The sequence below is a fragment of the Brachionichthys hirsutus genome, chromosome 2 (genome assembly GCF_040956055.1).
Source record: "Brachionichthys hirsutus isolate HB-005 chromosome 2, CSIRO-AGI_Bhir_v1, whole genome shotgun sequence".
Classification (NCBI taxonomy): domain Eukaryota; kingdom Metazoa; phylum Chordata; class Actinopteri; order Lophiiformes; family Brachionichthyidae; genus Brachionichthys; species Brachionichthys hirsutus.
Window position 1 is genome coordinate 4,767,575 of NC_090898.1, and position 17,019 is coordinate 4,784,593.

Below are 17,019 nucleotides of genomic sequence, written 5' to 3' on the forward strand. Positions count from 1 at the left end.
CTAACAGATGGATGGACAAACCAACGCCGGCGATCACATAAGCCCCGCCTCAGCGGAGGTAATTATGTAGTTCCACTGATGACATTTAAACATAAAGACATTCAGAGGACCTTCTGGTGAGTATTTCCTCCTCGAGTAAACCTCCAGTGTGACACAAGGTTTAAAGTTTGGAATCTTCAACATCAAAAGTGCGTCTGTGGTTACACACTCTTCCTCATGTCCCTCTGATGGCTGTCAGGTTGTGTCTCAGGGCCTGCAGCTCTAGGACCAGCTGTGCCAGTTGTGTGGCTGCAGCCTCTTTCTCCCTCAACGCCTCCGTCAGCATCTGGACCGTACCGCCCTGTTGGACTGGATGAGGAAGAGTTCACCCTGAGGTCAGTAGAATTCATTACCTGCATACGATATGAGTGGAAACTAATGATAATGAATTAACATGATCGCTCACCCAAGAAGTAGAAGATGAGCAACACTGTGAGCAGAAGCAGCGTGATGATGGCGCAGCCCATTGCGTAGGCGCGGGCGGAGCTGGGCGTCAGCATATCCTGTAGACGGCTCTGCCATTTGCTGCTGGCTGGATGCCCTCTTTGATTGGCAGCTCTCACGTCGCATGTGTAGAGATTCCCATTAGGGGAGGGTGTGTAAGCAGGGCGAGGAGGCCTCATCCCTGAGTTCAGAAACAGGAGAGGCCATCAGAGTCGTGTGTGTACCTTTAAGGCTGGTTCAAGGTGTTGCTGTGTGTTTGGGTCAGTAGATTGTGTCGGGGTTAGGTTAAGGTTTGTGCAAGTCTAGATCATATTTTCTAAAGTGTGTCTGTATTTTTGTGATTTGGTTCATTGTGGGCATTTGTACCTTTGTGTTGTGTGTCTGTACCTCTGTGGCTGTGTTCGTGGTGTCTGTCGGTACCTTTGTGGTGTGTGTCTGTACCTTTGAGGCTGTGTTCGTGGTGTCTGTCGGTACCTTTGTGGCGTGTGTCTGTACCTTTGTGGCTGTGTTCGTGGTGTCTGTCGGTACCTTTGTGGTGCGTGTCTGTACCTTTGTGGCTGTGTTTGTGGTGTCTGTCGGTACCTTTGTGGTGTGTGTCGGTACCTTTGTGGCTGTGTTCGTGGTGTCTGTCGGTACCTTTGCGGTGTGTGTCTGTACCTTTGTGGCTGTGTTCGTGGTGTCTGTCGGTACCTTTGTGGTGTGTGTCTGTACCTTTGTGGCTGTGTTCGTGGTGTCTGTCGGTACCTTTGTGGTGTGTGTCTGTACCTTTGTGGCTGTGTTTGTGGTGTGTGTCTGTACCTTTGTGGTGTGTGTCTGTACCTTTGTGGCTGTGTTCGTGGTATGTGTCGGTACCTTTGTGGTGTGTGTCTGTACCTTTGTGGCTGTGTTCGTGGTGTGTTCGGTGAAGGTCGTTAATGGAATCCACAGAATGGAGTTCAATCTCGGTGAGGTCTCTGTCACTGACCCTGTAGGACTGTAGGCTGGTCTGGGAGGACGGAGGCCTCGACATCGTGTCTCCGCTTGAGGAACATGAGCAGATAATTCAAATGAAAGTTGATCTCTAAGCACCAACATTTGTGACTTCCCTTGGTGGCTCATAAAGACTAAGAAGACACCCTTTGGCATATTAGATGCGTCCCAAAGTCCCATTAGTTGATACTTGTTGATAGTTCACACAAAAGATCCTTACAGAAAGCAGAGTGAGCATCGCTTGTGTTACTAAACAGCAACTACATTTTCTTTAACATAATCAAATTATCACTTCATGACAACTTCAAGTTTAATAGATTTTTGCTCTTTTTTCAACTGAATACATCCACAGTATTGATTTCTTAAGGATATGGAGGGAAACCTTTAAAATAGTTTAAAGCTTGTGTCAGTAGTGTGCCACCAATCACACAGGTATGTGATCAATACAGTAACAAAAAATGAAAAGGCCTATCAACACAAACATCAGTGTGGAGCCTATGGAGCCACCGATTGGCTGCTTTGTTCGAGGAAGACCAACTCTGAAAGGTTATTTTATTTTTAATGATAGAGTTATTACCCTCGCCGAAGGGGAGGCGAGGGTATTGCAATTGGGTGCGTTTGTCTGTTTGTTTGTTTGTTTGCTTGTTTGTTTGTTTGTCCGTCCGAGCGCATAACTCAAAAACTAGTAATCCAATCGACTTGAAATCTTTACACGAGCAAGGTTCTGTCCGTGACTCGGTCCTCCCCGAGAATGGCGTTGATCCGGATCTGGATCCAGATTCTAGAATTATTTTTACATCTGGAATTGTGCATGTGCTGTAAACTGCCACTTTAAGAGGAAGGGACACGAATGGCATGATGGGAAAAAGAGTCCAGAAGGAGTAGTACATTCCGGAGCAGCAAGCTAGAGCAGGCTTGGCCCCTCTGATCCAGAAGCCCTGTTTACTGTCTCACAAGATCGAATAGTCTATTGGAGGCGAGGGTCTGCAATCTCTGATTGTCGTTTTCTAGTTTTTATTTTGTTGCCGATCCATGACTGAGCTGCAAATGAAAGAGACACTGGGTGAACTTATTTATCATTGGCTTGGACAAGTGTGCTCAAAAGAGTCAGACCTAAAACAAAACACAATTCATGCCGACTTCTATCTCCATCTGTAAGTGTTTTGAATCCAAAGGATAATACAAATAAATTTAAATTGAGACCAGTCAGACAGATCAGCTTAGCTTCTATTTGAAGACAAAAGCAAAGAGGCCATATTGTGAATGTCTAATTTATCAGAGCTATAAATAGAGTTCACGGTCAAATGAAAGGTGTAGTTGTGCTGGAATTTGAATCAAGGACCAAAGACCAGGGTAGACGATGAATGATTAACTGATTACTGCTAGACTACCTGATTGTATAGAGTGATGTTCTTCTTCACCCACTTACCTTCCTGCACCTTGTGAGTGTGCTTGATTGTTCTGGTTGAGTTCTTCTTCTTATTCACCCTCGCATACAGACACTTGATTGCCAAAACATGCCTCTGTACCCACGATAGCAGCGACGAGTTGCTTCTGCATATGCGTCCACAACGCAGGTCGTCCAGGAGCCAGAGTGTCACAAAAGTATTCCAAATGAGCTCAGATAGAATCCAAAGAAATAACCAGGGACTGTTGACGCATTAAAACAAGAGAGAGCCTCTTGCCTTTGGGTCAGACTCTTTCTTGCGAGTGTTTATGTGTCACAGAGCAACTATAGAACGCCCTAGTTCTAACCCCTCGTACTAAATATGTTTGCGTGCCACCCAGGTTCTGATTTAGCACACTTAGAACTGACCCGTGAGAGAGTGAGAGAGATAGGGAGAGAGAGAGGAAGTCTTCTCAGGCCTGTCATCCCCCTCCCAATATGCTTACGCAAACGCCTAACCCTGCTGGGAGTCAAGACCTAAAATAGCAGCACACAGGATGACTATTCTGGGGCGCGATGGGGTATATTGGTATTAACACACACGTCATGAAACTCGATACTGTTTCCTGAGCTCGAGGTAGATGAACTGAACTTGTGTTTTATATAGGACATAAATTAGAACAGAATAATTAACAATCAACATTTAAACAATAATAATGGACAAATATGTGCCAGCTGGCAGACCTTTATTCTGTCTGTTCCTGTGGTTTATACTTATAGGATCAAATAACCCAGTTGTGATTTTTTTCCTCTCATGTGGTACAGATCAGAATCATCAGGAACATGTCGGTGCACTCGCTCTCTGTCTCTGCATTAAAATGCAATTCATCCTTTGCGCATGGATGAAATTAATTCGGAAACGAATACCTTGGGTCATTAGTATGACGGAGTATTGGGGCAACACTAAGAAATTATTGCTTTTTATACATTACGAGAATAAAGTCATAATATTATGACTTTTTTCTCGTAATAATACGACTTTAATCTCGTAATGTAAAAATAAACAAACCTTTCTTAGTGTGGCTCTAATACTCCGTCGTAGACTAGCACTGTAAATAGCTGTTGCTATTTCTAATTGTAAAATTCGCTTTCACCTAAAATGTTAGGTAAATTAGAATAAACTACATTACCCACAAGTCCGTGCTTCTGCCTCCTCGCTCGGCCCTTGCCGGTGTTTTTTCACTGCTCAGTAAACTTTCAGCGTCTTTCAAGTCTCCAAAGTTGGCAGCAGCAGTTCTGTCCAGGCGTCGTGGGTGAGACGACTCGGCTGGCTGGCGTGATGTGGGCTCGGTTCGGGTTCGGGTTCGGGTTCGGGTTCGGGGGGCTGGGGCTGCGGGCTTCCAGGGCCGGATCGCTCCGGATCGCTGGGGCTGGATGTTCCGGGCAGACGCAGCAGAGACGCGCTTCAGGTGCGGAGGTGAGTGGAGCCGCGCGTAACAGCTTTGGGTTTGTCGGAACTGCTCCTGTTATATTTCTACATTGTGCACGACAGTAATGGCAGAGTGCCTCAGCAGCAGTGACCGCTTCATGCAGACATAATGAACATCTGTGCCAGCAGAACGCACGCACGCACACACACACACACACACACACACACACACACACACACACACACACACACACACACACACACACACACACACACACACACACACACACACACACACACACACTTCACTGAACTGCACCATGTGATTTTATTAAAACCACGTGTGAGACAGAACTGCCTGCATCAACTCAGCCTATTTTCCCTTTTCAATGAGAATGTGAAAACAAACCAAGGACTGCCGTGCTTTGATCGTCCTTTGATCGAGCTGCAGAGATAAAGTTCTTATCAGCAGGTAAAGCTACGAGGCACCTGCATGAAGCTGAAGGGATAAAAACTCATACAAGCTCTTTTTTTTAAAACACTTTAGCATGAAGGGTTTGCACAAAGAACTCAGAACGACTTCGTCTTCTCTGACTCATTCAGATTAATCGCTGACTTCAGGCTGCATCAGTTTTGTAAAATGCATTTGAATCTGATGACACATCGTGTCCCATAGTGCAGTTCTCCTGCTGCACTGATACCCCCCCCCCCCCCCCCCAGTTCAAAGGTCACACTGCTCTCGAAAGTCCAGGCCATTTAAAATAGTTTTTAGAATATATATATATATATATATATATATATATAATGTTTTAGTATATCTTTGTTATTGCACTGAATAAATAAATACAAAAATTAATTTTAGCAGCACTTCAAACATGAACTATGTCTTGATATTTAAGCTTTTTTGCAGGTATTAACTCCTAGCAGAGCAGTAGCGCCCATGAAAGACGTAATTCATTAGTTGTGTAGTATTAATACATCAGTATATGCTTATTGATTTTGACTTGCCAGTGTGTGCATGCTCAGTATGGTGTTTCGTTCCCCCCCCGCAGGCTACCTTGAAGAAGACGCCGCTGTTTGACTTCCACGCAGAGCATGGGGGGAAGATGGTGGAGTTCGCAGGCTGGAGTATGCCTGTCCAGTACAAAGACAGTCACATCGCCTCTCACATGCACACCAGACAGCACTGCTCCATCTTCGACGTCAGCCACATGCTGCAGGTGAGACGACTGTCCACAGACAGACTGTAGAGCCCTCACACAGGTAAACGAATGCACCATAGCTCTAATCCATAGACACCTGCCGTCACAGCAAATCAACCTTCTCCACTTCACCCTGTCCTTTGCATCGTCCTCCCCAACACCAGACACTCTCATGTCCTCCCTCACTACGTCCATGTGTCTTCTCCTGGGTCGACCTCTAGCCCTGTTCCCTGGCAGCTCCATCCTCAGCATCCTTATACCGATATAGTCCCCGTCTCTCATCTGGACATGTCCAAACCATCAAAGTCTGGTCTCTCTGATCTTGTCTCCAAAACGTCTAACCTTCACTGTCCCTCTTATTGTCTCATTTCTACTCCTATCCAACATGGTCACTCCCAAGTCGCTTCTCGCTCCGCCTCCTGTCTTTTCCTCAGAGTTTATTGTCTGATGCGACAGAAAAAAAGAACCATCATAGAAAAAAATATATACAGTTACAATGTTTAAGTGTTTTATTTTACTTTTTCCCCCTGCAAGACCAAAGTCCACGGCAAAGACCAAGTGAAATTCATGGAGTCCCTTGTGGTTGCAGATATTGCAGAGCTCAAAGACAATCAGGTGAGACGGCACCTTGTTTGCTGTTTTCTTTTGTGTGTGTGTGTGTGTGCGTGTGTGTGTGTGTGTGTGTGTATTTTATTAGATTTTTTTTGCAATTATTAGAAGCAGATGCATATTTACACCTCCAGCAGTAAGATGGGAAGCTAATTGTTAATTTGAGTCACCCTTGAATCCGGCTTGACTTGATCAGATTCGAATCCAGTCTTCTCCCTGCCTTTGAGGAATGTCATGGTTGCAAAGGAAGAACCACTGACCCTGACGTGACATCACGGTTATCAGAGTCATTTCCCCTCAGCTCATACGCATCCTCTATTTGCCCATTTGCCCCCCCCCCTCTTAGGGAACACTGACCCTCTTCACCAATGAGAAAGGAGGCATTATGGATGACCTCATAGTAACAAAGGCAGACCCGGGCTACCTCTACGTTGTCTCTAACGCTGGCTGTGCCGACAAGGACTCTGCTCATATGAAGGTAACTGTATTGTCTGGATGAACGAGTGGAGAGAGAGAGAGGCGTGTCTGATGTGTGTGGTTTACCTGTAGGCCAGACTTGCAGAGTGCAAAGCTGCAGGATTTGATGTCGATCTGGAGTTCCTTGACGAAGCACTGATTGCACTGCAAGGTAAAATATTCCTCCTTTTACTTTCTTCTCTTTTTGCTCCCATATATTTGCCTCATTCTTTTCTTCCTTCATCTTCCTCTCATCCTTCTTTTTTCCATAATTTTTTGTTTGTGGTTTTTCCTGTTCATTTCCCTCTTTTCTTCCATCAGTTTTCTCTCATTTATCAATGAATCCCCTTTTTTATTTTTATTTTTGACTACCGTACCGGTTAATGTGTTGTTAGGTCCATCCATGTCTCGGGTGCTCCAAGAAGGGCTAAAGGAGGATCTCAGTAAGTTGACCTTCATGACCTCTGCCTTGGCAACTGTGTTTGGCATCCCTGGCTGTCGGGTCACTCGCTGCGGGTACACTGGGGAGGATGGGGTGGAGGTCAGTATCTCTCATTCACTTCACTTATTTGTCCTTTCATTTGTTTTTATGTGACAAAAAAACACGCTGATGCTAACCGGATGAGCGAGACGCAAGGGGAGATGCTGGAACTTTGTGTTTTACGAACGCAGATCTCGTTCCATTTGTACAGTACAGTACCGGTACTATATTTTATGTTGCAATACTGTATATGTGTTTAATAATACGTGTTTTAATTAATATTTTTTTGCTGTCTTATTTTTTTTGTGCTAGAAAATGCAAATTTACCAATAAAATCATGAAAATAAAGGAGATTTAAACGTTTATACATGCTGCAGAATCCCACGAAAGTCCACGATGTATGAAAACATATGTTCGGCAAGAAAATCCGCAATATCGTGAATCCGCGGAAAATGAACCGCGATGTAGCGAGGGAAAGCTGTATTTGTCGATGTCCCTTGATTTTCCGCTTGTCCGGAGGCCTACGTCAGCCTGTCTTTCTGTCCCAGATGTCCTGTCCTCGGTCCAGGGTGGTGGAGCTGACGGAGAAGCTGCTAGCGAACAGCGAGGTGAAGCTGGCTGGTCTGGGCGCCAGGGATAGTCTACGGCTGGAGGCGGGGCTTTGTCTCTACGGGAACGACATAGATGAGACCACTACGCCTGTCGAGGCCGGCCTCGTCTGGACCATTGGTAGGATTTTAGTGTTCATTCTGAAATGATGTCATGAATGTTGTCAGAGGGCTCTTGTAGAAGTATCGATTATAAACACGAACTGTGTATTTGATGGCGAGTCCATAATAGAATCCATTCTTTATGAGCCAAGCATAAAACAGCACCAATGTGAGACGCGTTGCTTGAAAGGATGAACAGACTCCAGAAAATAAATAACTGAGATTCCTCAGCAACAATTTTGGCTTCATTATTTTATAAATATGGATATGAATTTTTAAAGATGCATTGAAAAGAGCAACTTCCATTGCTTTTTCCTCACACGCAGGAAAACGTCGACGTCAGGCCAAGGATTTTCCCGGCGCTGATGTTATAGTTCCTCAGATCAAAGCCAAGACTGCCAGGAAGAGAGTCGGGCTGGTGTCCACCGGGCCGCCCGTCAGGCAACACACGCACCTACTTGACCCCGATGGAAAGGTCGTAGGTCAGAAAGCAAATCCACTACAATAATACTGTATATCATTTATTATATCTGTGTGTGGGTGTATCTATATTTGGAAAGTTTTTTTCCCCATTGTTATTAGCGTTTATTAATTTTTTTTCAGTTATTTTATATGGGGAAAAATTATTTGACATACGAGTGATTTGAGTTACGATCCCGGTCCAGGAACAAATTATACTCGTATGTCAAGGTATTACGGTACATCTGTGTTTTACCTAATAGTAGTACAACGTCAGTGGAAGGAAATGGATTTCTGGTGTAAATGTGAAATTAAATTAAAAGCATTTCTCCCTCGAAGGTTTAAAGGTAAGATTAAAACTTAAGAAAAGAAACACAAATCACAACCATTGAATATTAATTTAAAAGCAAACAATATAATCATTTCATGATTAAATTAGTTATTGAATAAATCAGTGAGATCATCAGAAATACAGTGTGCTGTTCTGGAAGTAAAGGTGAAGAACAGAACATTTTCACCACTATTCCACTTAAGTGTCTATTTTTCCCGCTGATGCCAGACACAAAGGGTGTCAGGAAGATGTCTGAAGAGGAAGAGCTAATATTTTCTCTCATGCGTAGGTGAGGTGACCAGCGGCTGCCCCTCTCCCTGCTTGAAGAAGAACGTCGCTATGGGATACGTGGATGCAGCGTTCTCCAAGAATGGAACCGCCATCCAAGTTGAGGTCAGGAAAAAAGCCGGGCCTGCTACTGTCAGCAGGATGCCCTTTGTCCCCACCAAATACTACTCTGGATAGGTTCATATATACATATGTTACTGCACTGGACCATTCCTCCACTCTGTCTCTTGTCCTCCAATGCTGCTCCCTGTTTATCTCCATTTTCCCCATTTTAAATAGTTTTTGGACAGATGTAGTAGACAGTTAGGATGCTACCTTTACAGGCACTAGTCATATAATTAGAATATCATGAGAAAGTTGATTTATTTCATTCATGCCATTCAAAAAGTGAAACTTGTATATTATGTTCATTCATTACACACAGACTGATGTATTTCATGTTTTCATTTCTTTTAATTTTGAGGATTATAACTGAGAACTAATGAAATTCCAAAAATTCAGTATCTCTGAAAATTAGAATATTAGTTAAAACCAATCCAAAAAAAGATTTTTAGAAATGTTGGCCTCCTACTTAATACTACTGATTCACAAGTTGCCAGTTTGTGTTAACACTTTCTTGATCATGACCAATCACTGGATTTTATTCTGTAAATGTTTTAGTGTAAACTTCTGATTAAAAACACCCCCCCTCCATTAAATAATTTGTCCTTTTCAATTTCAGCTTCCTTTTGTTTGTTTGTGTGAAGGAATGACTTTAAATTATTGTGGTCATTCATTCTGGTATAATTTTGTGTCCTTAAGAAGTACCAAATGGGATAGCAACATAGTAACATAGGGTAGGGTTGAGGATATATTTATATATATATAAAAATAAAAAGTGTACATTAATTTCACAAAAGGTTAGTTCATGGGGTTTCGGAGCATCAAAAAACAAATTGCCTGAAAAGGGGGACTTCTAGGTAGCAACGTGCTCAAAACTAGACCTGAACCCCGTTGGAAAAAGCTTCCCATCTCAACCTGCCGTTGGACGCAGACTGCCTGGAGACAATAGATAATAGGTTGTTAATACGTTCGGGGAAGTGACTCCAGGCCACCGGACGACTTTCTAGCAGTGACGACGATGAATGGGCCGAACAACACTGGCGCGTCAGCACTGTGTCGAGTGCACAAGTGTGAAAGGAGCGTATTGACAATCTAAAATCATTGCAGGTAAACAAAATGAAAAAAAGATGGAACAACTTGCATGCTGTAAACCCAACATTAACCTGTGAAATAATATTTAATCTTTATTCAATTGCTAGTCTTTTACTTAAACTATGATCATCTTTGTATAATATCATTTTCTCTACTTGTTTGCTGAGTGAAGTTGTTCATGTGAAGGGTTCGCATTTTGCTTGTTTGTGTAAATGCTCGAGAGTTGGCATGTAAATTATAGCAAATTTGTGTAATAAAATTCAGAGTTAAAATGTTTATGTGGGATTTTATTAACCAAAGTGTTCAATCATATGAAATAACAAACTAAAAATGGATTCATTCACACATTTCCGAGAACGATCCATGAATGGGGGCAAAGCGACAGCAAACCCGCAACAAGTCGATACAGTTTGTTTCCTTTTAGTCGCGTCACATCCGGACGACATCCTGCGTCGGTCACGTGGGTTTCTGTTAAAGCGATACGCACCAATCCGGGCTAGCCTGTGGAGCGGACGTGGGCTAAGCGGGCTAACTTTAGCTAGCTGTGTTTGTGAAGCGGATCAAGGAGCCGGTCAAAATGCCCCGGAGTAAGAAGGGGAAGCGTGGCTCCGGCAGACCCGGTAAGCGGCTCCGTCTGTCGGGAATGTAACGCGACTTCATCCCTCATTGCGTGTCTTCTCATTCAAAGAGCACGCCGTGATCGCCGCTCCTTTCGGCGGCAGCGTGGCGTGGGTTACTCCCCCTGAACTTTTCGCTAGCTGACGCGTGGTTCTCTGCGCCCACGCAGAGCAACCCGCGGTTCTTTCTGCTGCGTCTCAGACATGCGGTTTGCGCGTTTTTTGCCATTCTACAATGAAGTAAAGCTTCAATGTCTGCGTGTGCGTGTGCGTGTGCGTGTGCGTGTGACGCCTAACGGGAGGCGACGGCGAGCACCGGTTAAAATGAACCTCGTGGTGTTTTTAGCCGCAGCGCCACGCCGCTAAAACGGGGCGCTGGACGTGCTGCGTGGGAGTCGCGTTTTCAAAGTGTTCTAGATTGGAGCGTCTCTGCACCCACTCGCGTGTCCTGGAGTGGGTTGTGAGGACGCAAGCGCGCGCACACACACACGTGAACGCGTCTTCACTTAAAATATGGACGCCGTGCAGGTTCTCCCAACATGTTCGCAAACCCTTTTCCAGTTTTCTAACTTTCCTTGTTTCTTTCAGTGAAAGTGGACTTCACTCCTGATGTCTCTTTCTCCCCCTCCATGGCTATTCCTTCATTTTACCTGATTTTCTATTCCTCCCTTCTTTTCTCCGAACATGCAAACCTTTCTTTCGTCCATCCTTTCATGCCACGCATTCAGGTTCTCTCCGTCAGGAGCTCCTTCAGCTGCAGCTGGCGACTAAAGCCCCGCTGAAAGGTCTGACCCCTGACCTTTGACCCCCTGGCCGCTGCACCCGCTCCCATGCTAAACTCAGTGCATCATTCATTGCCTGCCCGGAGTGGCACGCTGGCTGCTCGCCTCGCCTCACAACGCAGGACTGATAATAATGGAGGCCGTAATGGAGCCACATCGGTTGCCCCCCCCCCCCCCCCCCCCCCCCGGCCCGACCTGTTCGTGTGAATCAGTTTGCTAACATCTGGTCTGGCTTCATTGCCGTCTACTGTGCCCGCGTTTGTGTGCTCCCTATTTTGCCATTATTTGCCCCCCCATTCTTTATTGTAAACCCATTTTATGTTGATTATGCCTATAAATCCAGATTATTATTATTATTTTAACCCTCAGAGTTCCGTGCACACGACCCACACCTCCTGGTGCTCGGACCCCACCGAGGAGCGACGCTGTCGCGCCGGTCTGTCCTGGTGTTTGTCAGCACGCTTGAAATTAAATGGTGTGCAAACTTGTAGACTCATCAGGAAGAACCCAGAAACCTACGCTACACTGCCAATCCTATTATCATATAATATTTGTGAGCTTCTTGAACCTCGACGGCGAACGCTCATTCTTCTACTGCAACTGTAAGATGGTTGCAGATGCAAGCAGGTCTGTTTCCTAGAATTCCTGTAGTTTCATCTTCTATTTGAGATGTGGCTGTAAGATAATATTGCTGCGTTGGTGTCCTTTGACTTGACTCCGACTCCGTCCCACGTGTCCCGTGTGAAGATTTCCAGCACGGCACAACTGGCTGAATAGCGGTTTATGATACGCATGAGAATGACGCTGCATGGGGACATTTGTGCACTTTAAACATCACACGCATGCAAGTGAAGAGAATGTGGAGTGATCCATTAAGGGAGAATTCTTTTGTGTGTGTGTGTGTGTGTGTGGGGGGGGGGGGGGGGGGTTGGTGCCTTGATCATGGGGTACCGCAGCAGTTCTTTCACTATTTCCATTGATTGTTGTCTCTTAGAACCGTTTTGCAGTCGCAGTGGCTAAACTGGAGACAATGAATGTTTTACTGCAACAATAACAGCGACCCCTGTGTTGCCTTCACTGTCCCGGTTGACCTGACTTCCATCACACGCATACGGCGTGACCATTCTACACACGGAATCAGTGGCCTCTCTGGTCTCCAGTAATCCCACCAACAGGAGAAAGTCCTGAGCCAGCAGGAACCTGAGGGTTAGCTTATGTTAGCTCTTCCTACCACTCAGGCTGGAGCGGTGGCGGACACAGGACACTAAATACCGCCCAGTATGAAGCGTTGATGTAGAGAACGTCAGCGGTCCTGTGGTCAGCCTCCAGCCGGATGCAGGTTCATTCTGGGATGCTCTTTTCATCAAGTGTTTTTTTAGTTTAGCTGTTTTTAACCGTTTCCAGAGGTTGGAACTGGCAGTAAATGCAACACCTTTTAAATCAACTGGACACAGCATGCTATTTGCTAAAGGGTTAATCATTGTAGGTTCCTTCTCCCCTTGTCTGACCCTTTCCCCGTTTCTCTTCCTAGGTGTTAAGAATGGCGTGAAGGGGGAGTCGGGCGCCAGCGATGATGAGATGACCTCTGATGTGCTCAGCCACTGCAGCAGCGCCAGCGAGAGCGCGTCTGTGCTGGAAGACGGCCCCGGTGTGTTAGAGTCAAATGATGCTCACACGTTCTCTGAGTCGGGTGCACTCGTGTAATATTAAGGCAGTTGGGGTTCTGCCCTGCAATCCCCACTCGTAACTGTCTTGTTGTGTGGCATCATTTATTATCTCTTTGTGACATAAGGAGTCTATTTGCATACAGTAATTCAGGTCCTGTGTCAACTGCAAACAGGAGGGGAGCAGGTGGATGAGCAGACGGCACAGGAGGAAACGGAAGACAAACTCAAGCAATGCGTCGAATATGTGACGGACAAGAGGTGAGGGCCTCTAATTGTCTTTTATCTGGATGCTTTCAATTAGTAAAATAGGATTACTTGAGTGAAAACTTCTCATATCTTTCTTTTTACTCAGCGTGAAGACGCGTCTAGCAGGCCTGGAGTCGCTGCGTCAGGCCTTCTCCTCCAGACTGCTCTATGACTTCCTGACGGAGAGGCGCCTCACCCTCTGCGACAGCCTGGAAAGGAGCATTAAGAAAGGTGAGGTGGGACGTAGAGACGGACACGGTTGAATATAGATTTCTGCTGACTCGTCCCGTCTGTCCAGAAGGAAAAGCTACGTGTTCAACCGCTGCGGGTACCGACTATAAAACGCCTTCTGTTGTCACCAGGTGGCGGCGAGGAGCAGTCGGCGGCCGCCACCGTCTTCACCCTGCTCTGTATCCAGCTGGGGGGTGGAGACGAGGCAGAGGAGGGCTTCAAGATGCTTCGTCCCATCCTCACCGCCATTCTTATCGACAACGGCGCCAGCGTAGCAGCCCGCCAGAGCGTGAGTGGTCTCACAAAGCTTCTCCGCTCATGTGCGCCGCCCTAAAGTTCCTGGTGTGCATTGTCGGTGAATTCAATTCAGCCGTTTCCCCGGAAGTCTTCCTCGTCACCTTCCGGTGATGTGTGTGTGTGTGTGTGTGGGGGGGGGGGTTAGCGCTGATGCGTTCAGCTTCATACAGTCGTTGTCTTCTGCTGGTTTCAACCCTCTGCATCGTTTTGTTCCTCCGGCACTGGAGGAACAAAACGGGCTCGTAACAATTCCCGTAACCTCATTTTCGACTCTTTCATATTTGCCCCGTGCCTGATTAAATGTTTATTTGCCTTTTCTCCCACCTGCCTGCGTCAGTGTGCCCGAGCGCTGGGGATGTGTTGCTACGTCTCTGCTGCCGAGGAAGGAGAGGTGAGAACAAACCGACTCTCGGTTGCTCTTGTTTTACAGCGACTGTTTTTCTCGTGTCTCATTCTCTCCTTCTTTCCCCTCAACGCCTCGTCTGAATCGTCCCAGGACCTGATCAAGTCTTTGACTCTCCTGGAGAGCATCTTCATGTCTTCTTACCCCAACAGAGAGGGAACCCTGCCGACACCCAAACCGGGCATCCCGGGCCTCCACTGCGCCGCCCTGCAGGCCTGGTCGCTGCTGGTCACCCTCTGCCCTGCGTCCAGGCTGACGGTGCTGCTCCACTTGTGAGTAAACAAAAAAAAAAAAAAGGAAATGTTAAGACTGGAAGGAAAAGTCTGACGCAGAACTCAGGGTAGATAAAATGGTAGCTTTAAGCCTATTAGCTTGACTGACAATTTGAGTTATTTGTTGTCCTCCCCACAGTCACCTCCCCAAACTGCAGGCGTGTCTGCAGAGCAGCGACGTCAACTACCGGATCGCAGCCGGAGAGACCATCGCCCTGCTGGTGGAGCTGGGACGAGACCTCGATCAGGTGACGTCCGTCCACCTTTAGCAGCAGCGACAGGCATTACCGATTCAAGTCCTCGGTTCATTGTGCCCTCGTCTCCAGTTTGAAGGGGTTTGTGGTTTGGAAGTCATCGTTTTCCCCTCTTGCATGCAGGACTTTGAAGTGGAGGAGGAGGAAAATCTGTGCCGGTGTTTGAAAAGTTTAGCCACGGATAGCAACAAGCACAGAGCCAAGAACGACAGGCGGAAACAGCGCTCCATCTTCCGAGAGGTGCTGCATTACATAGAGGTGCGTCTCAACGGCGACCGGACAGTGGATTAACCTGCTGCAGTAAGGTTGGGCCGGGTGTTCCCCCTCCCTCCCCCATGCAGAGTGTCTCTTGTTGGGGGGGGGGGTTCCTCCAAGTCTTTAAAATTGTGGCGTCTTTTTGCTCCTCCTTCAGATCGACGACTTCACAGAGGAGAGGATCCGGTTTGGAGTAGAGAGCGTTCACATCGACGGCTGGATGAGGAGAAGAATCTACGACGCTTTCAAGGACATCATGGAATCCGGAGTGAGACACCATCTGCAGGTCAGGACAGACGATGTCAGGCGGGGTAGTCGAGATGATTTATTTACTTCACACAGAGTGACGGGAGTTTTAATGTCTTATGCACGCCGTGGACGACATTAAGCCAAACAATCTCGAGCAGACCAGAACAGGAAGAGTTTCAATTAAATTCAGAGAACTGTTTGGTGGACATTCCTCTGTTAATGTTGCCGTGTGCTGTTTGCATTGCTGCAGTTCAACCCGCTGCTCAGAGACATCTTTGGCCTTGGCCCCCCCCTCATCCTGGACGCTGTTCTCAAAGGCAGCAAGATATCAAGATTTGAGAAGGTAAATCTCTCCCTGCACTCCAGCAGCCTCAGGGTGTGGTTGCATTATTTTGGATTCCCATGTTTTGCGTTTATGCCGCGTCCTTGTATCTTTTTCCTTTTTATAGCATCTTTTCAACTCGGCTGCCTTCAAAGCCAGAACCAAACAGAGGAACAAGGTCAGGGACAAACGAGCTGACGTCATGTGAGGAAAGGACAAGGTTGAAGTGAAAGGGGTGCGCGAGCGGGGAACTTGTTGTCCTCCTTTGCGATGGTTACAAAACGCTGCCTTCACCTGTCAGACACTCAAAGACGCAACAAACTCTTGGCAGGGCTTCTTCACTCGTGCTCTTCATCTGCGAAGGAGTTATTCCCAGCTCCACACTAGAAAAGACAATCTTGTGGAAGAATAATTGACACTGCTGCGCCTCTTTTATGAGGAGTAGAACTACTTCATTACACAGTAATTATTCAGGTCCTGGGAAATGTTATCCTCAGAATTATTCTATAAATACAAATGCATAGAAAGTATTATGTTTGATTCCTGGACTCAAACTCTTTGAAGCTTTACGAATGTAGAGGCCTTCGATTGTTACTCACTGGAACCCTCTTTGGTGCCGATTGGGTATTGATAATACTCTGCAGCTTCAGGGCTTGACAGTCACGTCTTTTACTCTTAAATTCAGGCCTTAATTTCCACATGAAGCCACTTTTTCAGGATGTAAACTGTCCTGGCTAATCTCTGGTGGTCAATCGTCCAGTCCTGTAACAAAACAAAGAGCCATGGGAATATTTTGGATCAAAGTAATCTCCACTCTGCTTCTATACCTAGATCGGTTCCTTCAGCTGCCAAACTGTGTGAACAATGCAACCTGAAGTTAATGTGTGCAGTGTTTTGCGTGAGTGTTTTATTGGAATTATTTTAAAAATCTTTAGATGAAAACTTAACAAAGATGCCTAAGTAAAATATGAAATGAAATGGTCACCTTTTTTTATATTCATATATTTTAAGAGGACAATTGTTTTTAAGTATTTCCGGTGGATAATTGTATTTTACTTGATAATTTATGAAAACGGCAGTACTGTGTGATTTTTAAGAAATTTAAAAACGCTAAGAACTGTTTACAAATACGACAATGGCAAAGACAAATTCATTTTTTTGTTTTTGTTTCAATGGATAATGCGATCTATGTCTGTGTTATAGATACCTTTTATAGGAATTTACTGTAAGATGTATACTTGAATCAGAAGAAATGGAATGATTTTACCCGCTGGTGACCAGGTAATACACGAAGGCCACTAACCAGAGCTGCTGGTGTTTAAGGATGGTAGTGTTTGTGTCTAAAATTCTCTATGCTCTAGACAGGGGCGGCAGTATTAACATTCAAAGTGTTTTTGATTGAAGCACATTTAATGCCGTCTGTCAT

The 17,019-nt window shown here is 45.7% G+C and overlaps 3 protein-coding genes across 4 annotated transcripts; 2 read left to right on the forward strand and 1 right to left on the reverse strand.

The window, feature by feature from the left end:
- Positions 1-214: 214 nt before the first annotated feature.
- On the reverse strand, positions 215-4,138 carry si:dkey-20d21.12 (uncharacterized protein LOC556245 homolog). Of its 2 annotated transcripts, none has more exons than XM_068747612.1 (4): positions 4,030-4,138; positions 1,357-1,502; positions 446-664; positions 215-348 (listed from the first exon to the last, which is right to left on the reverse strand). In XM_068747612.1, the coding sequence occupies exons 2-4, from the start codon at positions 1,490-1,492 to the stop codon at positions 215-217; spliced, it is 489 nt and encodes a 162-aa protein (XP_068603713.1). In that variant the 5' UTR covers positions 1,493-1,502; positions 4,030-4,138. The 2 variants fall into 2 exon arrangements, with proteins under 2 accessions (XP_068603713.1, XP_068603707.1); XM_068747606.1 differs by lacking the exon at positions 4,030-4,138 and adding an exon at positions 2,882-3,267.
- A 40-nt stretch (positions 4,139-4,178) lies between these two features.
- amt (aminomethyltransferase) lies at positions 4,179-9,467 on the forward strand. The gene is made up of 9 exons (XM_068750927.1): positions 4,179-4,316; positions 5,321-5,488; positions 6,005-6,085; positions 6,426-6,557; positions 6,629-6,707; positions 6,931-7,076; positions 7,565-7,745; positions 8,053-8,208; positions 8,806-9,467. The coding sequence occupies exons 1-9, from the start codon at positions 4,179-4,181 to the stop codon at positions 8,979-8,981; spliced, it is 1,257 nt and encodes a 418-aa protein (XP_068607028.1). The 3' UTR covers positions 8,982-9,467.
- A 1,108-nt stretch (positions 9,468-10,575) lies between these two features.
- On the forward strand, positions 10,576-15,801 carry ifrd2 (interferon-related developmental regulator 2). The gene is made up of 13 exons (XM_068749269.1): positions 10,576-10,618; positions 11,344-11,400; positions 12,929-13,045; positions 13,238-13,322; positions 13,417-13,541; positions 13,673-13,830; positions 14,176-14,229; positions 14,335-14,513; positions 14,653-14,761; positions 14,891-15,025; positions 15,180-15,308; positions 15,522-15,614; positions 15,721-15,801. The coding sequence occupies exons 1-13, from the start codon at positions 10,576-10,578 to the stop codon at positions 15,799-15,801; spliced, it is 1,365 nt and encodes a 454-aa protein (XP_068605370.1).
- Positions 15,802-17,019: the final 1,218 nt, after the last annotated feature.